This window comes from Cladophialophora yegresii (genome assembly GCF_000585515.1).
Source record: "Cladophialophora yegresii CBS 114405 chromosome Unknown aczIN-supercont1.3, whole genome shotgun sequence".
Classification (NCBI taxonomy): Eukaryota; Fungi; Ascomycota; class Eurotiomycetes; order Chaetothyriales; family Herpotrichiellaceae; genus Cladophialophora; species Cladophialophora yegresii.
In genome coordinates this window covers 2,249,537-2,273,318 of record NW_006913047.1, presented here as the reverse complement: position 1 = coordinate 2,273,318, position 23,782 = coordinate 2,249,537, and the positions used below count along the sequence as shown (strand labels likewise).

At 54.1% G+C, this 23,782-nt stretch overlaps 10 protein-coding genes across 10 annotated transcripts; 6 read left to right on the top strand and 4 right to left on the bottom strand.

Annotated features, from left to right (window-relative positions):
- Window positions 1-442: 442 nt before the first annotated feature.
- On the bottom strand, window positions 443-1,531 carry A1O7_04560 (DNA-repair protein complementing XP-A cells; the record flags this gene model as incomplete). Its single annotated transcript, XM_007758571.1, has 1 exon — window positions 443-1,531. One exon carries the CDS (start codon window positions 1,529-1,531, stop codon window positions 443-445), a length of 1,089 nt encoding a protein of 362 aa, XP_007756761.1.
- Window positions 1,532-1,838: 307 nt separating this feature from the next.
- Window positions 1,839-2,939, top strand: A1O7_04559 (farnesyl pyrophosphate synthase; the record flags this gene model as incomplete). The annotated part of the gene is made up of 2 exons (XM_007758570.1): window positions 1,839-1,958; window positions 2,016-2,939. 2 exons carry the CDS (start codon window positions 1,839-1,841, stop codon window positions 2,937-2,939), a joined length of 1,044 nt encoding a protein of 347 aa, XP_007756760.1.
- A 94-nt stretch (window positions 2,940-3,033) lies between these two features.
- Window positions 3,034-4,590, bottom strand: A1O7_04558 (uncharacterized protein; the record flags this gene model as incomplete). Its single annotated transcript, XM_007758569.1, has 1 exon — window positions 3,034-4,590. The coding sequence occupies one exon, from the start codon at window positions 4,588-4,590 to the stop codon at window positions 3,034-3,036; it is 1,557 nt and encodes a 518-aa protein (XP_007756759.1).
- Window positions 4,591-5,987: 1,397 nt separating this feature from the next.
- Window positions 5,988-8,328, top strand: A1O7_04557 (glycogen [starch] synthase; the record flags this gene model as incomplete). The annotated part of the gene is made up of 5 exons (XM_007758568.1): window positions 5,988-6,066; window positions 6,120-6,217; window positions 6,264-6,539; window positions 6,589-8,147; window positions 8,214-8,328. 5 exons carry the CDS (start codon window positions 5,988-5,990, stop codon window positions 8,326-8,328), a joined length of 2,127 nt encoding a protein of 708 aa, XP_007756758.1.
- A 503-nt stretch (window positions 8,329-8,831) lies between these two features.
- On the bottom strand, window positions 8,832-11,124 carry A1O7_04556 (uncharacterized protein; the record flags this gene model as incomplete). Its single annotated transcript, XM_007758567.1, has 7 exons — window positions 8,832-9,258; window positions 9,337-9,818; window positions 9,880-9,934; window positions 9,986-10,091; window positions 10,139-10,517; window positions 10,625-10,828; window positions 10,990-11,124. 7 exons carry the CDS (start codon window positions 11,122-11,124, stop codon window positions 8,832-8,834), a joined length of 1,788 nt encoding a protein of 595 aa, XP_007756757.1.
- A 560-nt stretch (window positions 11,125-11,684) lies between these two features.
- On the top strand, window positions 11,685-13,832 carry A1O7_04555 (uncharacterized protein; the record flags this gene model as incomplete). Its single annotated transcript, XM_007758566.1, has 1 exon — window positions 11,685-13,832. The coding sequence occupies one exon, from the start codon at window positions 11,685-11,687 to the stop codon at window positions 13,830-13,832; it is 2,148 nt and encodes a 715-aa protein (XP_007756756.1).
- A 2,648-nt stretch (window positions 13,833-16,480) lies between these two features.
- On the top strand, window positions 16,481-17,567 carry A1O7_04554 (uncharacterized protein; the record flags this gene model as incomplete). The annotated part of the gene is made up of 4 exons (XM_007758565.1): window positions 16,481-16,752; window positions 16,799-17,037; window positions 17,088-17,281; window positions 17,331-17,567. 4 exons carry the CDS (start codon window positions 16,481-16,483, stop codon window positions 17,565-17,567), a joined length of 942 nt encoding a protein of 313 aa, XP_007756755.1.
- A 517-nt stretch (window positions 17,568-18,084) lies between these two features.
- On the top strand, window positions 18,085-20,400 carry A1O7_04553 (uncharacterized protein; the record flags this gene model as incomplete). The annotated part of the gene is made up of 2 exons (XM_007758564.1): window positions 18,085-18,164; window positions 18,225-20,400. 2 exons carry the CDS (start codon window positions 18,085-18,087, stop codon window positions 20,398-20,400), a joined length of 2,256 nt encoding a protein of 751 aa, XP_007756754.1.
- A 6-nt stretch (window positions 20,401-20,406) lies between these two features.
- On the bottom strand, window positions 20,407-21,165 carry A1O7_04552 (uncharacterized protein; the record flags this gene model as incomplete). Its single annotated transcript, XM_007758563.1, has 2 exons — window positions 20,407-20,835; window positions 20,881-21,165. The coding sequence occupies 2 exons, from the start codon at window positions 21,163-21,165 to the stop codon at window positions 20,407-20,409; spliced, it is 714 nt and encodes a 237-aa protein (XP_007756753.1).
- A 358-nt stretch (window positions 21,166-21,523) lies between these two features.
- On the top strand, window positions 21,524-23,168 carry A1O7_04551 (tubulin alpha chain; the record flags this gene model as incomplete). Its single annotated transcript, XM_007758562.1, has 6 exons — window positions 21,524-21,548; window positions 21,642-21,709; window positions 21,760-21,835; window positions 21,888-22,418; window positions 22,467-22,890; window positions 22,940-23,168. The coding sequence occupies 6 exons, from the start codon at window positions 21,524-21,526 to the stop codon at window positions 23,166-23,168; spliced, it is 1,353 nt and encodes a 450-aa protein (XP_007756752.1).
- Window positions 23,169-23,782: the final 614 nt, after the last annotated feature.

Here is a 23,782-nt window from a genome sequence, read left to right as displayed (position 1 = left end):
TCGGTGTCGAGAGGCAATAAAAGACTGTAGAATGGCAGTGACGACTACCAATGTGTCATCAGGGACGGAGGAAACACTCAGGTCGGTCGCGTGGACAGCCACGCTGCTGAATGATTTCAAGTCGAAAGGTGGTCTCCTGGTCGAAGCGCGAGCGCAGCTACAACTTTCGCTCCGCAGGCCGAGCTGCCGCGACCAAACTTGGAAGTCAATTAGCGCCAGCCCGGCGGCTTGACTGCGGCTAAGCGACAAGGTAGTGGCCACTTTCTCACGTCCACCTCTCATCAACCACTACTCCGTACTGTTTACAATGTCCGACGGTGCAAGGAGTAGATCCAGATGCGCAAATCGCGTCACGGCGTATTGATCACGGTATAGACCTATTATACATTTGGGTATAACTCATCATCCATTCGGGTATCGTCGTCACCTGAGTCCGCTAACACTACAGTTCCAGTTCTTCCACTTCCAGCCCACATATCGTACATGTCTTGACAGGAAACCCAGTCTCAGGATTGTCGATGGGCTGGCCAAATTCATGGACATGTTTGCCCCCGCTCATATCGTCTCCGAAGTTTCCAGGTGCGCCGCCTTTCTTGCTCCGCTGGTATGCTTCCACCCTAGTCCTCTTCTTCAGGTCCGCCAGCTTCGACTTGAACTTATTCTCCTTTCGCTTCTTTTTCTCGGTCTCGCGGTTCTGGAATTCCTCATCTAGCGCCTCTGCTGATCCCCATTTCTTGTCCGAGAATGCATACTCTTCGACTTGACATCTCAGATACAAGAACATGTTGTGCCACGTTGATTTGTGTGGGTTGGGTCTTTCGAGATGCGGCAGCAGATTTTCGTCTTTCAATTCGGGATCGGTCAAAAGGTAATCCTCCTTTGCTTCTGTCTTGGTGAGCAGGCTGTATTTCTCGGGGAACTTGTCTTTGCACGTGTTGCACACGGCCAGGCTAAACACATCGAGCCATTTCCAGTCAACTTCCAAAGTCCCACACTCTCGGCACGACTTGGTTTTCTGGTCTGTCATGACCGTGATTCCGGGCTCGAAGGGACCGGCTTGACGATTTCGCAGCGACCTCAGCAGTTGCTGCCTTTCCCATTCCTTCTCGGTCAGATGGGACGGCTTCTGGTCCTTTTCATCCGCATGTAAGGCCTTATTGTAGGGGTCATCTTCTTGAGTCAAGAACCCACCCTTTGTATCCGCCATCTTGCTGAAATCATAGTCGACATACTTTGCAAAGTTGCGCGCCGGCTGAATAGCCTCGAGCGGCCGAGTTATATCGTTTCGGGCATCGCGGTTAGTCGCCGGCGCTGGAGCCTCAGAGTAGGTAGCGTACGAACGCTTCTGACCCGCGGCCGAGGAGTCAGTTCTCCGTAGGCTTGCTGTAGCTGCGACTTCTGCATCTCTTTGTTCCCGAAGTGCCTTGGCTTTGAGACGATTGATCTCGATCCTCCTCACTTGCTCTGGGGTCAGCGGTGACTGAGCCTGGGCCGTAGCCTGGGGAGGAGGCGTCGAGGGTCGCGAAGGCATCTTTGTACCGACAGTAAGAAAGAGGTAGAAGGGGACAGCAACCGTCAACGACGGGTTGACGAGGCATGGCAAAGGCCAGTGGCGCAAGCGGCTAGCCTCTTCTGGCACGTGCCTGGCGCCATGCAACTCCTGCCCAGCGTGCCAGCCACGCTCAGCCACAAGTTGTCGGCGCCACTCGGTGAAGCAGACTCCGACCCCGCCGTGCCCGCCAGGAACCGACGCGCATCTCCAAAATGTTTTCTGCTCCCCCTCATCCGTTGAAAGATTGTCGGTCAAGGAAGCTTTCACTTGGGTATCATAGGTAGCCATGGCGACAAAGACAACTCGAACAGACTTCACAGACGTCTTCCCCTCGCTGGTCGAGGACCTGCTGGGAGAGTGTCGAAAGTACAATCTGCCCGACAATGCGCTACAATGGTTCGAGAAAGTAATTGCTTCTCACCGCAAGCCATGCACAAGCCCGCCCAGCTAACCCTGCTGACAGTCTCTCAATGCGAACACGCCGACGGGCAAGCTCAACAGAGGCATGTCTGTGCCGGACACGGCCTCTCAACTGCTCGGGCGCCCTCTTTCCGCCGAAGAATTCAAAGACCTTGCAACCTTGGGCTGGCTCACCGAACTGCTCCAAGCATTCTTTCTCGTGAGCGACGACATCATGGACTCGAGCATCACCCGACGCGGAGAGCCCTGCTGGTACCGCCAGCCGGGTGTGGGCATGATCGCCATCAACGATGCCTTCATGCTGGAGTCGTCTATCTATCTCATCCTGAAGAAACGGTTCCGTGGCCACCCCGCCTACCTCGATCTGGTTGAGCTCTTCCACGATGTTACCTGGCAGACCGAACTGGGCCAGCTGTGCGATCTGATCACGGCGCCCGAAGACAATGTCGACCTTGGCAACTTCAGCATGGCAAAGTATACCTTCATTGTCATCTACAAGACCGCGTATTATTCGTTTTACCTTCCCGTGGCACTGGCGCTGCACTATCTGCGACTGGCAACACCCAAGAACCTGAAACAGTCTGAAGACATCCTCATCCCGCTGGGCGAGTATTTCCAGATTCAAGACGACTACCTCGACGCGTTTGGTGATCCGGCTGTGATTGGCAAGATCGGCACCGACATCAAGGACAACAAGTGTGGATGGTTGATTAATCAGGCATTGCAGATAGTCACTCCCGAGCAGCGAAAGCTGCTGGACGAGAATTACGGGCAGAAGGACGATGGGAAAGAGGCCAAGGTGAAGGAGTTGTACAATGAACTTCAGCTGGAGAAGAGATACCAGGAGTATGAAGAGAAGCGAGTTGGGGAGCTGAGGCAGTCGATGGCGGCAGTGGACGAAAGTGAAGGTCTCAAAAAGGGGGTGTTTGAGACATTCCTCGCAAAGATTTACAAAAGGAGTAAATAGGTACGGCGTCTGAGGTGTCCTTCCAGGAGGAATACCACCTTAGACATTGGCATTGGGGCATGGACACTCTGCGGAGCGGTTCGATGCTACCGAGTCAGGCCCCAGCCCAAACTTCATGCTCCATGGCCCCAAAGGACATGCCGCCATCCCACATTGGACCTTCACTCTCCGGGATGTAACCCCTCTCGCACCGCTCATACCGCACTTTCGGATGCTCGTGATAGTACTCATTGAAGCGCGCGTCAAGGGCGTCTCGAAGGTTCCGCACCTCTCCTGTGGGATGCAGTGACGACCAGGGAGACCGACATTCGTCCATTTTGCAGGTCTTAAGCACCAACAGCAGCGCGTCGAGACGGGAGATGAGATGGGAGATCGTCGTGGTGATGTTGCAGTTGGAAAAGACACCTACCGATGGTGAGATCTCATCTCTGAGACTCGCGGTGGGTATACCGATGGTATACATTCTTGATACATCGCTGTAGACATTGTCCATCTGCCACGGGTCCTTGGTCATGTCGTATAGCTCGTGCTCGTTACTACACCAGACCGTATACAGCAGGTCGTAACCATCCCCGTGGAGTCGAAGAGCTTTGTACGTATGATTCGGGTAGAGGACGAACCCATGTTTACCTTCGGATTGGATGATGCCCCACATCTCGACGTTGACATGTTCCTGTGGCCAAGATTCTTCTGAAAGAATCAAGTCCTCCAGCTGCAATGGGACCGGAGTGCCATCGAATTCGTACTTTGCCATTTTCCCATGCGAGACACCTGCTAAGCTGAGGAAAGTGGGTGCAAGGTCCACGTGCGATGTCACGATTGTTGTTCGATGACCCTGTGGGACGCCAGGACCTCGAACCAGAAGAGGGATATTGATGTCTTCTTCGAAGGCGCACTGCTTCCCGGGCTGCCTTCTATGATGCCCGATGCTGTATCCATTGTCGGTGGAGTATAAGATGTACGTGTTCTCCAGGGCGCCTGCTTCGTACAGTTGGCCTACCAGTTGGTCAACCATCTCGTCGACGGCCTGTAGTGTGCGGAGTCGGTTGCGATACCATTCGTCGTTGTAGTTCATATTGGTATGATTCTGCAAAGGCAAGTTTAGAAGCCACGAAGCACCACTGGGTTTGTCCGGGTTGAAGTTGGCTCTCCGAGGTACTTTGACGTCCTTGAAGAGATGCTTGTGGCGGCTGGCCGGCCGTGGCATCGACTGTTCTGCTACACCATCTGCGATGTGTACGTTGCTGTGGGGCGCTGTGGGTGCAATGGTCAGAAAGAACGGATCGTCCTCTTTGAGTGCCTCGTCTAGATACCCAAGCGCTTTCTCCGCCACCAAATCTGTAGAATACACGCCTTGATAATTGACTGGAGGATTGTGATCTCGCTGAAAGGTCGCGTTGTAGTACTCGTACGTATACGGATCGAGCAGAAAGTCTGAGCCCGTCCACCCTGCTGCGTGAGGCTTGTCGTAGTTGGACGTGCTCTGAGCGTTGAACAGCTTGCCGACGTAGTATGTGTTGTAACCAGCATCTTGTAGCCATATGGGCAGGTAGGCGTCGTTGAAGCCTTGACTCACAAACTTTGGGTATCCACCCCATGGAGGATGCAGATCTGTCACATTGGTGTTATGTGCAGCCTTGCCCGTCCACATGCTTACCCTGGATGGACAACATAGGGCGACAGTACAGTAATGTCGCCGGAAGGATGTACCACGATCAGCTACATGCTGCTTCAGGAAAGGCATGTATGAGAGGGAGTCCATGTGCAAATCCTGATCATCCGTCAAGATAAAGACGATGTTCGGTCTTTTGTTGGAGCCATTGAGAATCTCCTGTGTCTGACCGCACACTTCAGCAACAAGACAACATAGCAACGAGATCACGGCAAATCTCCATCGCGTGCCAGAACCCGGCTCCCATGTCTGTAACGTGGAGTAACAGGTCCGTCAGTATTGCGGTGATCACATGGTGAGCGTCAGTCGCCAACAGATAGATTTACCATTGCAGCTTCAGAGGCGCGGGAATTGCGGCAGTGCCCTGAGCAAGTGCTCACCACTGACACACTAATACACTTTCAATAGTCTGATCTTATACCCCTAGATGGAGGAACTGCGATTTGGTCTCGAATGTCGCCGAATGAGACGAGCGACGCCGAGCTGGGGGGGTGTTCACGGGTGTTGCAGGCTGGTTGGCAGCGGGAACTGCGATGTGATTGGAAAACGGCGATAGTCAGCATGGCAACCAGCATCTGAAATTTCCTTGTGAGAATGGGCTTGAGAATGCGGGGGGCACCAGCTTGGAGTGCATGCTTGGGGGTGAGATTCCTTCAATCATAGGCGAGGCAGTGGACAAGAAATGGGGGACAGCCCACCGAGATGCGCCCCGTCTAAGCTCGATTTGGGAGGCAGAAACCGAATGACGTGCCTGCCGTCATTGTGCATTGCGCATGCTGGGCTCTCAGCAGAGCTGCAGTTGTCTGGGAGAGCTTTAATTACCCGTGGCATGACTTTACACCGAGGGCACCATGCCGTCAGTAGGAGCTCGGTGGTACGGAGTACGACGACAAATAATAATTCAACCGTGCTCAACGCTCCTGTGAGCAGCTGCGCCGTCGGAACATCTTCATAGTTGTCGCCTGCATCTGAGATTTTGCCGCTCTGCATTTTCGTTGCTGAGACACCCGAGTCAACAAATTCACAAGCTCGACTCCTGCAGTGGAGCTTTTGTTGCTTGCCTCCACTCCAGCAGATCGCTACCATCGGCAAACCCTGCCACAATTTCTCAGGTCCGCTTTGGACATTGTCTCTGCCAGCATCTCTTCTTCATTTAACATCTCCTGGTTTTTCTCTTACCTCAGGAGATCATTTGACCGAGGCCATCTAATAGCTGCGCGACTCCTCATCTGGTCCTCGACCTTGCAGCACAGCGCTCTATAGCTCTCGAACCCGTCTGGAAGCTTCTGCACTCCTGTGGGGTAGGCATTCATCTCCAGCTTCCCTCGTCAACAAACGCCGACTTTCTCGCCCAAAAGCACTTGGGAGGCGACAAGATGAACGGCGACATGGAGAAGAAGAGAGACATAAAGAACCACCTGCTCTTTGAAGTTGCAACCGAGGTCGCAAATCGAGGTATGGCCGGCATTCTCTCACTGTACAGGGTGGCATGTGCTGATTCCGAACAGTGGGTGGTATCTACTCAGTGCTCAAGTCCAAAGCACCTGTCACCACAGCAGAATATGGCGACAGATATACACTCATTGGTCCTCTCAATAAGAACTCGGTAAGCTGATTTGTCCTTGCATCGAGTTTCAAATTGACTTTCGCAGGCCGCCGTCGAAGTCGAGACCCTAGAAGCCCCGGCCGGCCCTCTTCGGCAAACCATCGAATCGATGCAAGAACGTGGTATTGAGCTCATGTACGGTCGATGGCTGATCGAAGGTGCACCACGGGTCCTCCTCATCAACACCGGAACAGGGTATCGATGGTTGGACGAGTGGAAGGGCGACCTGTGGTCCGCAGCTGGAATCCCTTCGCCTGCCTCGGATAACGAAACAAATGAAGCTATTGTGTTCGGCTATCTGGTGGCCTGGTTCTTGGGCGAGGTACGAGCTTGCCGTGAGACACTAGGCTGTTGACTCTGACACTTTGCAGTTCATCTCACGCGAAACGGACCGCGCAGTCATCGCTCACTTCCACGAATGGCTCGCTGGAGTCGCCCTTCCGTTAACCAAGAAGCGCCAGATGGATCTCACGACGATCTTTACTACCCATGCCACCCTTCTCGGACGATACCTCTGCGCGGGCTCAGTCGACTTTTACAATAATCTGCAATACTTCGACGTCGATGCCGAGGCGGGAAAACGTGGAATTTATCACAGATACTGCATAGAGCGCGCATCTGCCCATTCCGCCGACGTTTTCACGACCGTCTCCCATATCACCGCGTTCGAGAGTGAGCACCTGCTCAAACGAAAACCTGATGGGGTCTTGCCCAACGGCCTCAATGTTAAGAAATTCTCCGCAGTGCACGAGTTTCAGAACCTCCACTCGGTGCAGAAAGAGAAGATTCATGAGTTTGTGCGTGGACACTTCTATGGCCAACTGGATTTTGACCTGGAGAACACACTCTACTACTTCACCGCAGGAAGATATGAGTATCGAAACAAAGGCGTGGATATGTTCATCGAGTCACTGGCCAGGTTGAACTACCGCTTGCAGAACTCGGGTACCAAGACAACCATCGTCGCGTTCCTGATCATGCCTGCGCAAACGACTTCTCTCTCAGTTGAATCACTCAAGGGCCAAGCAGTCACCAAGTCGCTGGCCGACACGGTCTCCAACATCGAGCGAGGCATCGGCCGCAGATTGTTCGAAAGGGCTGTTCATTGGAAGGAAGGCGACCCCATGCCAGATGACAAAGAACTCATCACCCCTAGCGACCGGGTCATACTTCGACGTAGGATATTTGCCATGAAACGACATGGCCTTCCACCGATCGTTACGCACAACATGGTAAGTGACTCGGAAGACCCGGTGCTCAATCAGCTTCGTCGCGTTCAATTGTTCAACAACTCCCACGACCGAGTAAAAGTTATCTTCCACCCCGAATTTTTGAATTCGGCCAATCCTGTCCTGTCATTGGATTACGATGACTTCGTCCGGGGTACGCACCTCGGTGTCTTCGCCTCTTACTACGAGCCATGGGGTTACACCCCGGCAGAGTGTACCGTCATGGGCGTTCCTTCCATAACCACCAACCTTTCCGGCTTTGGGTGCTACATGGAAGAACTAATTGAGAATTCGTCCGATTATGGTATCTATATCGTGGACCGACGCACCAAGGGCGTCGACGAATCCGTCAACCAGTTAACGGACTACATGTACGAATTTGCCAACAAGAGCCGGAGACAGCGTATCAACCAGCGCAATCGTACAGAGCGACTGAGCGACCTTCTGGACTGGAAACGCATGGGTATGGAGTACGTCAAGGCGCGACAACTTGCTCTGCGACGAGCTTACCCGGGCTCGTTCACCGATGCCGAGGACTTCGACGACTTTATTGGAGGTACCGAACAGAAGATCTCCAGACCGCTGTCCGTGCCGGGATCGCCTCGAGATCGATCGGGGATGATGACGCCCGGTGACTTCGCGTCGCTGCAGGAAGGCAAGGAGGGGTTGAGCACCGAGGACTATATCGCTTGGAGACTACCGTACGTTGAACGTTGAACATTCCCAAGCTTGTTTGTTGACAAAATGCTGACATTTGTATGCCACAGTGAGGAGGAAGAGCCCGACGACTACCCCTTCCCGCTTACGTTGAAGAAGAAGGGATCGGGACCCAATTCACCCGCGCCCCTGCTTGGGCCGATCAACGGCCTAGCTGGAGCTTGAAGAAGCTTTGCAAGGGGGATGGTGGTGTTGGATAGGTACGCGATGATCGGTAGAATGAAAAAGCGATGGGAGAAGCGGTCCAGATCCGAAAGTATGTTGCTGCTGCGAGGACAGGAAGTTGTGGGTCGCAAGAATGACGGATGGGTGAAGTGCATATCAAAATATGAACCCTGAATCTTTTTTTTTGCATCTGTACATGGAAGCGTGTTTGTCCAGATGACGGACGAAAGCAGTCAGTGCATTCAAGGTTGTCCACACTGCTGGCTTGTCATCGGCCTCTATCTACATCGTAACTGCCCGGTAATTACATCCTTTTTCCCCACGCACATCGTATGCCGGAGATGTCGTCCTATCATTCAACGTCCCGAGCACTAACACCGTGTCATCCTCCAGGGATCCCGCATTCCAATCTGCAAGAACGTCCGTCGCAATGGATCGCCTTGCAGTGCACAGTGAACTGTGTACTTGCGGCATCCTTTCTCCGACGCGGTCGGTGCAAAACCTCAATTCCACCAGCTAGGCACACTCGGGTCGCCAGCCGCGAATGAATCGATGTTATTCCTCCTGACATGTCCAAAGGGATTCCCCAGGACTTCAATCGCCGTCTGCATGGCAGGAATGACAGCCGCTCGGATCTGTGGTTCGGGCGTAGTCGTCGAAGTCGTCCCAGACAGCGGGTTCTCCAGCAAGCTATGGATGCCACTGCGCGTGACCGGCTGATCGCTCGCCAGGCGCCGCAAGTCCCGATGTAGAGGAAGGACAATCTGCAGCATGGCCTTTGCGACGCGGTCGGCCTCGCCACACCCTTCGAGCATGTTGATGCATTCCTGCGAGCGGGCGAGTTGTTCGTCTACGCCGGCTGTCTGGTTGTAGAGGAGGCGCAGGGCTACGTCGAAGAGAAGCACGCTGCACGCGCTAAATGCGTGGCCACTTTAGAAAAGGTGGGAAGGCACGTCAGTAAGGAACTCTGAGGGCGGTAGATAGAGAAGGGTAATCCTGCCTACTTACATGCATAGCCAACAACGGCGGAACATATGTCGGGTGTAGCCGAGGACATCGAGCAGGTAGACGCACTCTTCGGCCGCGGCGATGCATTGCTGCTCGATGATTCTGCCGTCCTCGTAGCTGCCGTCTAGGGTCCACCGCCTGTTCATGCGCTCCTGAGCCATCGTGACGAGGAGGCGTCGCTGAAGCAGCATTTGGGCGCCGAAGTACATGACATGCACGAGAATGAGCGACCGGCGGTGCGGTTCGATGAAGATGTTGCCTTCTTCTTTCTTCAGCTCGGCGAGTTTCATCGTGGGTGGCAGGCTGTCTTGCCAGGCTTGCAGGGTCTGGGAGTGGCGTCGGGCCAGGGAGAAAATACCCATGGGCCGCGAGTTGTAGACATCTTGGAGTATTTTGGCCATCATGAGGCCGACAGCACTGAGTTGCGCTTGAATGTCATTCTCGATGGTTGGCTGCGGTTCGGTAATGGGTTGGCTGGTGAACTGCGGAACGTCAGCGAGCGACTCTGTTGTACCCCATGCACATCCATTGTATTGTGCTCACTGTGATTTCCTCGTCTGTTATACCGGGTTGGTAACCAAGGCTCGAGGAAAGCCAGCTGCTGAGGTCAGCATCCACGGCCAATGCACCGCGTTCGGGCTGCTCCTACCATTCCATGAACACAAACGAGCGATAGACCTTCCGGTACGGTACCCATAGGTCTGTTGGCATTCGCCCATTTAGGCGAGCCTGACGAGCTATACTAAGGCCCATTGCTGTGAAGACGTCAGCCGCATTGCAACATGAATCGGCGGACACGTACCGAGCGAATAGCGTGCGCTTATCCTCTTTGTCATGAACGAGTACATGCTCAGGCACAATATGACTCTCATGCCGCGCAGGAAGTGTGCCTCGATGCAATCGCTGAGGTAGACTGCAGCTGTGTGATACAGGTTTTCCATGACAGACACGTCAAAGTTGGCCGCGTCGTAGTGGCTTCCGATGGCCGTCAAAGCACAAAGTTCACAGAGTGTCGCCTTGTCGATGGGTTCTCGAGGTCGGTATACCCGATGAATGATATCCGTCATCTCGTGCTTCTCATAGATGTAGAAAAGCGTATAGCTGCAATTGAAGTAGGCCGTAACCCCATATTGGATCAGTCGCTCTGGTGGCAAATCATTGGTTGTGTAGAGCCGCGTATTCTATCCTAGGTCAGTCCACTGTGATCCTCCCCTTGGTCCTTCTCATCTCGTGGTTCCTGTAGAGCTCACGGTACTCGCCTCCTTAGGGACGCGCCTCGCGAGCTTACCTCGGCATTGTACTCGACGTCGGTCTCCCGAGATTTGTGCCATTCCCCGAGCACATCTGCAACGTTCAGGCTGTGGCCTGAAGCCGGAGAGGGAGCATTATCCCGTATGGTCTTCAGAAGCTCGAGGGCATCGTCATCAGAGCCCAGGCTCAGGACCGTGATGATGTGTTCAAGGTTCTTGACCTTCTTCTGCAGCTCGTCGGTCTGATTCGTAGTAAGCTTACCTTTCCGACGGTCAATTGCAGAGTATATGCAAGTCGTTTCTAGGCGAGAGCATGCTGAGCACATAGGACGTTGGCCGTTGCACTAGAGGGAGAGCGATGAGCACGTCGAGATCTTTGCGATGAAGGTGATGGTTGACTTACCTTCGACCGTCTGGAGCGACAGGCCTCGCAAGCGTGCGAAGTATACTTTCTTTCTGCTGGGGGAGTCTCTGAGATAGGCCGAGCAGCCACAGATTCTGCAGCTCCCGACGCTGGGGGACTGGGTGACGGTGCCATATTTGGGAGATAAGGTGGTACCGTGCGACTTTCGGCTGAGAGGACACAGATGGGAACTTGAAGGAATTCCAATTGCGCGCTTCAGATTAATTAGGTTTCGAGCATATGTCCTGTGCAGAAGCGACGGGACGGACTTTGTGCTCTCCATGCACTCGCAACCACTCCAAGAGCCTCGAGGGCCAACCATCACGGTCGGCTCAGGGGACGAAGGCCGATGATCGTGATGGTTGACGGATGTGGGAAGTGAACCTGCGCCAAAGATCCAACCGGATGGTCAAACGACGATGGGCGGTGTTGGCCGGCGCGTGCTAATAGACGGATAAGCCCTCGTAAGGGCCAATCATGGCCCCAGGCCGTCGCGTGGGACCCGCTGCGGTATTCGACCTCCGAGAGCGGGGTACGGACGGCACCACGCTTTCACTGGGCCCTCATTGGGCGTTCACTGGGCTGGTTAGCCTGCAAAATTCTAGCCGCATGCTCCCCGACGTTTTGGGCCAAAATTTCTCTGCGCCAGCAGCGTTGTCACCGCACCGACCCGACCACCAACCCCAATACTCACAATGGGTGTCGGGCGTCGCATGCGTAGTAAACAAGGCCCTCCGGCTTCACTCGAGGAATTAGGGATCAAACTGAAGCGGAAGGCTGGCGCTGATGAGCCAAAACAGCCTGCAAGAAAACGAAGGAAGTCGGACGAGAAACAAAAGGAAAATGCCCCAAAGAAACTGGTCAATCTTGATCGCACCCTGCGAGACGAGACTGCCGTTTTCGCGAAGAAAGTAAAAGGAAAGAAGAAGATCGTAAACAACGATGCTCAAATAACAGTCCCTCCTTCCTTTCCCTCTGCTGCCGAACCCGTTGACGGAGAGTACGGTGATGAAGAGGATGAAGGCCAAGAGAGTGAGGCAGGTGCTGTTGGGGTTCCCTTGAAGGATGCGTCGCTGTCGGACTTAGACGGTGAAGATGATGAGCTGGACGAAGCAGATCTTGACGGAGAACCCTCGGACGACTCCGTCTTTGACTCTGACCCGGATGAAGCGCCACGTCGCATGTTCTCCGACGATGAAGACGAATCGGACGCCCAAGCCAAGCTTACCGCAGCGAACATCGAAGGACTGTCGAGGAAACTGGACCAACAGCAGGCACAAGTCGACGCAGAAGCACAGGAAGAGTTGGAAGATGCCATTCAGACAAATATTGCCGCAGACGAAGGTGTGCTGGACTCGGTGACTGCACAGGGACTCGCTCCGGATCTGGGTATAGTTCGGACAAGGATGACAGAGACAATCCGTATCCTGGGCAACTTCTCTCAGTTGGCAGACAAGAACAAGTCGAGGACAGATTACACCGAGCAGCTGCTCACCGACATCTGCACATACTACGGCTACACGCGGTACCTCGCGGAGAAGCTCTTCAACCTCTTCACGCCCGGCGAGGCGTTTGCTTTCTTCGAAGCTAACGAGACGCCTCGACCCGTCGTTCTTCGCACAAACACCCTGCGAACTAACCGCCGGACTCTGGCCCAAGCATTGATCAACCGCGGCGTGGTGCTCGAGCCCGTAGGAAAATGGTCCAAAGTGGGCCTTCAAGTATTCGAGGCGCCTGTGCCGTTGGGCGCCACGCCTGAATACCTCGCCGGACACTATATCTTACAAGCCGCATCTTCGTTCCTCCCCGTCATGGCGCTGGCTCCCCAGCCAAACGAGCGCATCCTCGACATGGCTGCCGCTCCGGGCGGCAAGACCACATACATCTCGGCGCTCATGCGCAACACCGGCGCCGTCTTCGCCAACGATGCAAACCGCCAGCGAGCCAAGGGTCTCATCGGCAACATCCACCGCCTTGGGTGCAAGAATACAATCATCTGCAACTACGACGCACAAAAGGCATTTCCCAGAATCCTAGGTGGCTTTGACCGAATCCTGCTCGATGCTCCCTGCTCTGGCACGGGCGTCATTGGAAAGGACCCCAGTGTCAAGACGTCCAAGAACGAGCGCGACTTCCTTGCACTACCACACATGCAGAAACAACTCCTTCTGGCTGCTATCGACTCGACTGACCACAATAGCAAAACCGGCGGCTACATTGTCTACTCGACCTGTTCCGTCACAGTGGAAGAGAACGAAGGCGTCGTCCAGTACGTTCTGCGTAAACGACCAAATGTCAAGATTGTCGACACCGGCCTTGGGACTTTCGGTTCCGAAGGGTTCAAGAGCTACATGAACAAGAAGTTCGACGACAAGATGACTCTGACACGGCGGTACTTCCCGCACAAGGAGAACGTGGATGGCTTCTTTGTGTGTAAACTGAAGAAGATAGGGCCGACGCCGAAGAACAGTGGACAGTTGGCTGGGAGGACCGATGGCGAGCAGCAACCGGCTGTCCTCAACGGTGAGGCAACGAGCACGGCCAATGGCATTGGCGACGAGGAGCACTCGACGCCCGGTGACGACTTTGGCGGCTTCGATGACGAGGAAGATAAAGCGCACATTGAAAAGGCAGAGAAGAAGTGGTTGAAGTCACGGGGCATCGATCCCAGAGTTGCAGATCGTAAGAAAGCAGAGCAGGGCCACGGGAACAGGAAGAAAGGGAAGTCAAATGACGTTGACGGAAAGGTCAACGATAATAAGGAGAAACCAAACGGCGCAAAGGTGAAGGGCGTTTCGGAAAAGCAAGACAGCAAGAAAGTTAAAACAAAAGGAAAGGAGTAGAGACGGTTGGGTCGGTCCCTGGTTAGGTACCTAATATCTATGAGATTCTGCTCTTGCTGGCCTTGATATGTGCTGGCGTCATTGGTGTTCCCGTGGCTGTCAGGCGACTCTTACGCGCCGATGAACCGCCAGGGACCAATTCGATGTGCGCGTGCGGACAAGCCGCTTCAGTACTCCGCAATCGTAGTCTATAGCCACCGTCGCTTGCCCAAGTCCACCCGACCCACTAGAGGTATAGTATCAGTATTGTCAGTGCTGAGGAGCAGGCAGATCACCACGTCGCACGCGCGCGCGAATTTCGCATCCACTTCTTCCAACCCCTCTGATCCAACATGGATAGGAAAGGGACTTACAAGTCGTCAACCTCCAGATTACGCCCCCGGCAATGGCTGTTGCCGCCGCGATAACGAAGAGAACCGTGGCGAGCATACAGAGCAGTCGTCGGTTTCGTTTGAGGCGCGAGCGCCAGTGTATTGTGGATGGGGACTCCGTTGCGTGGATCTCTCCGTAGACAGGCTCCGACTTGATTGAGCTGACTTCAGGTCTCGATGGAGAACAAGAAGATGACGAGACATCATCACGGACGTGCATTTTTGGGAATGTTATTGGCGGTGAAGCCGCAAGGGTGAGATCGGTTGGGCTGTTTGTCGGCCGGCTTTGGAAGATTGCGCGTTCGAAACTATCCATCGGTCGGAGTGCTCTGGTTTCTTCCGTCCCTGGAGTGAGGGGTCTAGGAGACAGGACACGCGATTGAGGAACAGGGCTGAGATGTCCAGCGTTGACGTCTCTGCTGTTTATCGCGTCCGCCCGCAGTCCCAGGTGTTCCGGAAGCGATGCGAAGACATCTTCCGAAAACTTGTACCGGTGGTCAGAGCGGTTGGGGGTCGGCAATCGAAAGATGCAAGGCCCCGGGATAGCCAGCGGCGACAGAATGACTGTGGGCCGCATATTCGGCAAGGACGTCTTCGGTCGGGGTGGTCGTGGAGGAGGAGACGAACATGGTGGCGGTGGTTGAGGCGGAGAGGTTGGCGAAGCACTTGACGAGGGCGAGTATTGCTTCGTGGGCCTAGGAGGCTGGAAGGACGACCTAGATCGCGGCGCGCTTCGTGCCGAGGCCGAGTAACTCGGTGGCGATAAGTCTTTCGAAGGCATCATATAAGGGGTCCGTATCGAAGCTGCTTGAATTCGGTGCGTCGCTGTCGACTACAAGAACATTGAAGGAACCAAACCAAGTCAAGCCGACAGGGGCACGAGGTCGCCGGTTCATCTTAGCTGGCTGGGAGGGCATCACAAGTGAGCAAGATCAAGCGAATGTGCAACCTGTTCGGCGGACGGCTTGTGGATGAGAATAGCTCGGCGCGAATGAAACAGAGAGGCAACCGAGAGCACTCGGTCGGTAGCACAGCGTCGAGCGTGTCCGACATGAGATTGGTGCCACGAAGTCAATGGGTAGGCGCATGGCCCTGTCGTCGATTTCGGCTGGCAGTTGGCGGGCTGAAGGATGGAGTTGCAGAAAAATGTGGACGTTCCTCCGATGCATGACGGTTTCTGTTAGCTCAATGGCTCGGTTTCAACTCACTTTGGTTTCGCAACTTGATCTCGGTGTGGGTGGTTGCAGAGCTGCAGGATTTCGTTCTAAGGCACCGACAGGTGGCCTTCAGGACGGAGAGCAGTCACCACCGACGTTCCTTGCAGGAATGTTACCTTTGCGGAGTAGCACAGCCTCGTAAGCACCGATCATTCGTCCCATCTTGGTCAGAGACTTCAGTCGGATGGGCCGGCGACAATCCCCAAGGCCACGATTAACTGCACACAGTGACCAAAATACAGGGCCATGGGAGAAGGTGAGTTTTGTCAGCCAGGAATCAGGCCCAGCAGAACGTATCGGGCCCTATCTCCCTGGTACACGGTGTCCGCTGATGAGCCCTACAGAAATTGAATTTTCCGACCGCAGTTGAGTGGTATCGTGACGGCTGACTCTTCAAGGCAACCTGGATCATCGCAATGGTTCCGCCCTGCTTGATAATGCTCGTACAACTGTTAGGGCGTCATAGAGAACGGAACCATCAGGCCACGAATAAAAGAGTGTCGTGAGGAATTACCAGCACTTCCGATAAATTCAGATGTGATTGATGGAACCGGGAAAGAGTGCACGTCCCGAAGGTGGCAGCCGACACGAGCAACAAGGTTGAAGCGAAGCCGTTGACACAGTTGAAACGGCGCGCTCAAGCTAATCTGCCTTTGGGAATCGCTGCTTAGGCGGGTTTGGAGAGTTGGATCTCGTCAGTTCAGGCGGGCACGGGATCCGATGCAGGGCGTCGAGGCGGGGTATTAGTGGGATGCGCGGGCGGCCTGTTTACGCAATTAATCAGTGCACAGTACCTTAGTGCTCGACACCGTAATGCAGCTCACACGGTGAGCAGGGCCGTGGCCTCCAGAGTTGCTCGGTCTGCATCCGATGATGGACTCCGCGAAACAGGTGACAGCCATTGCCAATCGTATTTGAATGCGCGGAGAACCCTACCCTCATGGACCGTATACACTCACTTCACACACTTCTATCATCTATTGCTCCCTCTTCCAACTGGGCCTGTCGTATCTGTGACGTGACTTTTCATCTGCGCTATACTTGAAGTCTCTTATTCAGGATGGCAGCGAACGGCGACGTGAAGACCGGCGCTTCGCGCTTCGACCCCAACTTCACTCAAAATGTCATCAATGCTATGGGGCCCAAGACATCGCCTCGCATGAGGGAAGTCATGACCAGCCTGACCAGACATCTCCATGACTTTGCCCGCGAAGTGGAGTTGACGGTGGACGAGTGGACCGAAGGTGTTGCGTTGCTGAACTGGGCCGGCCAGATGAGCAACGAGAGGAGGAATGAAGGCCAGTTGGTCTGCGATATCGTTGGCTTGGAGACGTACGTCGTTTCCTTGTCGTGGGAGTATTGGTGCTGACCACGGCAGACTCGTCGACGAGATCACATACAAGAAAGCATCCGAAGCTACGGACTTGGCTACACAGAGCGCCATTCTTGGTCCTTTCTTCCAGACAGACCACAAGGTCCGCAAGAAGGGCGAAAGTGTGATAGAGAAGCTGCCAGAGGATGCTCAGGTGGCATACGTTCATGGTCAAGTAGTGGACGCGACCTCAAAGAAGCCTATTGCCAACGCCTCTATTGATATTTGGGAGGCTTCTACAAATGGTAAGGCAGGTAATCACCTCAAAATGCAACTCAACTGACACGCCTTGCAGGGTTGTATGAGCAACAAGACGCGGAACAGCCCAAATCCAACCTGTGCGGCAAATACTACACTGACGAGAACGGGGAATACGCCTTTTATTGCCTGCGGCCAACACCATATCCTATCCCCTATGACGGACCCGCAGGAAAACTCCTGCAATTGTTGGATAGACATCCTTACCGGCCAGCGCATATCCATCTCATCGTAGGTACCTATCTCATTGCTCGAAAGATGGAAGCTAACCGGCGAACAGGTGCTGGCTGAAGGATACAAGCCCATCACGACTCAGATTTTCGACAAGAGCAGTAAATATCTTGATAATGACTCTGTCTTTGCCGTCAAGGATTCCCTTGTTGTCGAGTTCCTGCCCCGGGATGGTGACGACAAGGCAAAGAACCAACTAAAGTACGACATCCATATGGCTCCTTTGACATCTCAAGGCGAGTCGGGCGAAGGGCTGGTGACCACCGGCATGGGTCGAGGATTTTGAGAGCCTTTACAAGCTGAACATGTCGGTGCATGTCGCCGTATCTGTATATTGAAAGTGTTTTATCTCGAGCCGTATACTTCGCACGCATGCGATGTGCCAATTTCTGTGTTGTGTACACAGTAGGGTCAGGGTTACGGTGCTGATGAGAGTGTCCGAGGCCCTCCTCGGGATCTCCGCCCTCGAAAACTCGGCCGACTTCCAGTTGTGCTAGTCGTGGTCGAATTGACGACTCCGTAATTGGCTCACTGGTTCCCCGCAAAAATTTAGTGGGTTTAGCGTCGGTGCTCGGCCGCTTAGGCGCCACTTCTAGGCTCTCTTTGGCCCCCACAAGTTTTCCTGCCCGCATCCGACGATTTCCAGCTGACCATCGAACCTCAGGTTTCCAACTCCACGAGGTGCCATATCCGACTGTCCTCTACCCACTTGCCCACCCAACACCCGGAAAGCGATCCCTGAGTGTATGCATGCCCGCGTCGCGGGACTGCAGCATTGACGACGTGAGGATCCAAGTGATGTTATGCCTCGTCCACGTGTCAAAGACGAAGACCGCAAACGAGTAGCGCGGGCTTGCGACACCTGCAAGCGAAGAAAGGAGAAGTATGTCTTCAGTCGGGCCTTGCTTGGTCATTGCGACTGTACGTGCTGACGATGACTCAGATGTGACGGTCAACAGCCTTGTCTCCTGTGCAAGCGCCGTGGTAGGGAACCGGAATGCGTCTTCAGCGACGCCTTTCCCAAAGGCGCGTCACATCGACAGACCAGCATCAACACCCCTTCATCGCAACCCATTACATTGAAGGATGCCCTGAACGAATCTAATGACGCGGAAATCGCCATTGAGTCGCTTCTGACTCTGTCCGGTTCGAGGAGCGCGGCAAAGACTCCCCAGTATGACAGAGACCTCGACGATGTGATTTCAAAGGCACCGGTGCCAAAGCTGGCCCGACTGCTTCGCGATGGTCGCGGCAAGTTCATCTTTGTCGGAGACTCGAGCAATCTCGCGTTCGTGCAGAATATCCGCCGCTTGGTCAAGGCGGAAATAGGAGAATGCCCGTTGACTTCAGATCCTCTCCGTCATGCCATGTGTGAAGTTATTCCACCTCACAAGGTGCCAACGCCCGCACAGTCCCAGCACCCGAAGCCCAGCGTCGCCGAGGCTCAAGACCTCATCAAGCACTACCTGTTGGCATCGAGTGGGGTGATTGATCTGTTCGACCCGGATGATATCACCGACCACCTGCTCTCATGGTCCCGTGATTCCACAGCAGAGACAGACTTCAACAGCTCCATCTACTACTTGGTAATGGCCATCGGCGCCTTGGCGAGGACTTCAGGTGATCTGGACCAAGCGGAGTTCTACTTCCTGCGTGGTCGCGAGATTGGAGTATCGAGTTTCCTGGAAGACCCAAGCGTTCTGACGATTCAGGCTTACACGCTCATCACGTTCTACATGCTGTCGGCAGTGAGACGAAACGGCGCCTTCATGCTACTGGGGATTGCTGTTCGTGCGGCGTATGCCCTGGGTCTGCACAGGAGCGACATATCGAACTTATTCGAGCCGAGGGAACGGGCCGCGCGAGAAAGAGTATGGAAGAGTCTGCGCGTGCTTGATCTGTACATGAGCGGTTCACTTGGTCGGCCTCCAGCCACGTCCGAAGTCGATGGCGGAAGTGTCTCATGGAATCGATCCAGCAGAGACTATGAAGATATCCAGATGAATGGCCGAACCACTTCAGCCACGCTGAGAATATGTTTCATCTTCGAACGGATACTGAACGAGGTCTATTGTCGACGAGAGGTGTCTGTCCAGCTTGTGGAGAGCATTTCTCGCCAGTATCGCGACTGGACTATGCAACTGCCTGCAGGTCTGCAGGCTGACAGCCTTGACTCTAAAGAGGGGTCCACCGCTCCCTCTCTGAGACAAACCATTGGAATTGCGCATCTGAAGGGAGCATATTACTGGTCTATTATACTGTTGACCAGACCGTTCCTCATCTTCAAGGTGTCCTCCAAGATCAAGGGCCGTTCGGAAGACGAGGACAGCGCCGGAAACTCGGTGACCATGACGTTGAGCGAAGCATGCATTGACGCAGCTCTCAGAAGTATCGAGATTGCAACTGATATCGTTCACACGATTGGTGTGCCGAAGAGACTGTTCATGATCACCAACAGCACGTTCATCTCGGCGATGGTAATCGGATTTGCCATTTTTGGTGACTTCGACAAGTCGTTCCCGCTGCTCAGCAGCATGGCTCAGGCGGAAGCCATCTTGACCATCATGGCCAAGGATGACCTATCTGCGCGTCGACATTATGAGATAACCAGTTATCTCCGTCTCGCAGCGTTGGAGCACATCAATAGGCGAGACCATATACAGATGCAAAAGCGGAGGCAGGACATCCATAATATCTTTGGCGACCCAATCAACAAGGCCAACAGCGGTACGTCCACGAGACCCAGCACAGGATCACATACCCCGGATCAAGCCCTCGCCTCCGACGCCACCCAGAACGGAAAAGTTGGCAATGCCCTGTTCGATATGGCGGATGCTGGAGATGCTGCGCCGCCATGGCAATTACGGTTTGATATGCCGCTTGAAGGTCGAGGCCCTGTTCTAACCACCTCTGGTGCTCTGGCTTACGCGGGTGAGGATTCTGCTGAGCAGATCCCGCCTCTGCCACGGACGGACTTAGGACAGATGCCAGATACTGGTTACCTCTCGCCGGATGGCTCCGGAATCCCGAGTCTGCCATCCTATGCTGAAGAATTTCCGCTCTTCTCATTAATGACGGAATTCGATCAGCTGCAAGACCCGTTCATGATTAGAACATAAACGCGTCTACTTGCCCTTCTTCGTCTCCTCCGCTGGTCCAGCAAGAGGGGTTACGGACAGTAGGTGCGAAATCCAACCGGATAGGAACCATGCCCCTGTTGCGATCAGCAGAAGATAAAGCCCAGTCGGCAACAACGATTTCGGGAAGACGTTGAGGATATATGGGTCAAGAATGACGTCGACGGCTATCGGTGGAACCATCGCCATCAAAGTCTCGTTGAGGCTGAAATAGTCTGCGGCTGCAAAGACCTGAAGAAAAAGGAAAGTTGAGTCGCGAGCAACGGAGTCCGCTTTACGAAGCTGAAGGGACTGCTTCTCCCTGGCGCCGAGTTGCCCACGGCGCGCATATGAGTATGCAGACAATGATGTGAGAAGTTCTGGTGTCTCAAAGGCCTTCTGCACAGTCTGGGTATACAGCCAAAATGATGTGGGTTGCTGTGAGAGTCAACAATGGTCCTATTGCGGATCAGGGCGACATACTGTTGCTAGCCAGCAGATGCGAACCTCGTATCGCCTCTGAGGGCGAAGTCCTTCGAGGAGAAACCAAGTCTCAACCCCTTTCGGAGAGTCTGCTGTAGGAAAGCTGGCATTGAGGAAAGTCCTGGCCAAAGGATGTTGCTCGGAGAGCCGAGTCAGAAGTAAACTGTCGATGCTTGCATCTTGTGGAGGAGGCTCGGCCGCCGGAGCGACGAAGATTGTTTTCTCGACATTGGCGAAGGCACTGTGTATAAGCCAGGCCCACAACAAGAGGTGCAGGTTAGCCATTGACGTGAACCAAGGTGAAAGGGAACAACCACTCAAGCATGACGAAACTGGAGGAACCGCGTTTAAGAGCGAACATTCCGGTACGGTGGAGCAGAGCGATAATGGACGACGCGCCATGCCGGGGATTTTGTGATTGGCTGCTGGACAGACGCCGTTGCAGCGACTGGCGGTGTGAAGTGACAAGGGATGAGCGCGGCTGTCAACAAATTAGGCTCAGAAAGTTGAACCCCACAATCACAACCACCATCAATCAATCAACAATTGAGCCTCTGTTCGTGCTCGAGGTCGTTGCTCTTGGTCTTCCACCTGTAGTACCCTGTCCCCTTATCCTGTTGTCTCTTCCACCGCGGCCGTTACAATGAGAGAAGTCATCAGCTTGAACGGTATGCCCGCGTCCAGACACGCGTCCTTGACCGTCCCTTGGTGCCCCTGTTCAGAGAAATCGTGACAAAAAGCTAACCGCATCCGCCGCACAGTTGGCCAGGCTGGCTGTCAAATTGCCAACTCATGCTGGGAGTTGTACTGTCTCGAGCATGGCATCCAGGTACGCAATCACCATTTTCGCCGGTTCGACCAGAATCTGATCGTTACCAGCCAGATGGTTACCTCACCGAGGAGCGCAAAGCCGCCGACCCTGACCAAGGGTTCAGTACTTTCTTCTCCGAGACTGGTAGGCTTTTATCATCGACTTCTGTTGACATGTCACTGATCTTTATGGACAGGCAATGGCAAATATGTCCCCCGCACAATCTACGCCGATCTCGAGCCCAATGTCGTCGACGAAGTTCGAACGGGCGCCTACCGCAGTCTCTTCCATCCTGAACAAATGATCACTGGCAAAGAGGATGCATCCAACAACTACGCACGTGGACACTACACCGTCGGCAAGGAGCTGATTGATCAAGTGCTTGACAAGGTCCGAAGGGTTGCAGACAACTGTAGTGGTCTCCAAGGCTTCCTCGTCTTCCACTCATTCGGCGGCGGTACCGGCTCGGGCTTTGGTGCCTTGTTGATGGAACGCCTTTCAGTCGACTACGGCAAGAAATGCAAACTCGAGTTCTGCGTGTACCCAGCGCCGCAAGTTGCTACCTCGGTTGTTGAGCCATACAATTCCATCCTCACCACACACACCACATTGGAACATTCTGATTGCAGTTTCATGGTCGACAATGAAGCTATCTACGATATCTGCAGACGCAATCTTGGGATTGAGAGACCCAACTACGAGAACCTGAACCGACTCATTGCCCAAGGTCTGTACCCGGTGCTGATTGACTTTCTAAGTAGCTGACCAGAACTAGTTGTGTCGTCCATCACTGCCTCTCTTCGATTCGATGGTTCTCTCAATGTCGACCTTGCGGAGTTCCAGACCAATCTGGTTCCGTACCCTCGTATCCACTTCCCCCTTGTCGCCTACGCCCCAGTCATCTCAGCGGCCAAGGCACAACATGAGGCCAACTCCGTCCAAGAGATCTCCATGTCATGCTTTGAACCAAACAACCAGATGGTTAAGTGTGATCCGCGCAACGGCAAATACATGGCTACCTGCCTGCTATATCGCGGTGATGTTGTCCCCAATGACGTTCACCAGGCCGTTGCCACGCTCAAGACGAAGCGCACCATCCAGTTTGTCGATTGGTGCCCGACGGGCTTCAAGATCGGAATCTGCTACCAGCCACCTCAAATGGTGCCAAATGGCGATCTTGCTAAGGTCAATCGTGCTGTGTAAGTTCTATCGGAGCTTCCTTGTGGTCGTCTTCCTAACATGTGATAGTTGTATGCTTTCAAACACGACTGCTATTGCTGAGGCATGGTCTGCTCTCTCCCACAAGTTCGACCTGATGTACTCGAAGCGTGCATTTGTCCATTGGTATGTCGGTGAGGGTATGGAGGAAGGCGAGTTCTCCGAAGCTCGCGAAGACCTGGCCGCGTTGGAGAGAGACTACGAAGAGGTGGCCAGTGACTCTGTTGAAGAAGGCGACGAGGGTGAGCTTGAGCACTAGATGGTGTGCTCTTGCTGTCTTCAGAAATCGTGAATGCCGAGCCAGTCAGCGTGCAAGCAGGTCATGCATGAATGTTAGGGGCAGGAGGAGTTTAAATGTGTTCAGGTGGCTCGCTGTGAGACCAACCTGATGAATATGGTTCATTAGCAGTGCATAATTAATGCGAGCGATCCATTGTCATCCACGACAAGAAGTGTGCTACATAGTCATTTGATGCGGCATCAAAAGGCTCAGTGCCATGCTTTCCAGGTGCCGGGACATCTCTCTGGTGTCCGCTTTTGACCTATTTGAGCTCGGGGGTGGTGGTACTGGAGCTTGGGAGCTCCCCGACTCGGGCTGATCCCGGGGCGGCTTCCTCGTTCGTCATCGCGATCCACCAACATCACTCATCTCCATCTGCTTCCACCTCACTCTCGGATGACTTCCAGGCATTTCCTCTACCTGCATTGTTGCTAATAATTTCCGCCAAGTCGCGCCTAGGAGAGCAGTAGTTGAGCGTCATTCGTGAATCTTCTTGACTTGGTCTTCTGTTTGCCAATGCCGTCGATGCGCGGCCTCTAGAGCTCACTCGGTCCTCACTACAACACCATAAACTCCTAGTCATGGCGGAGACG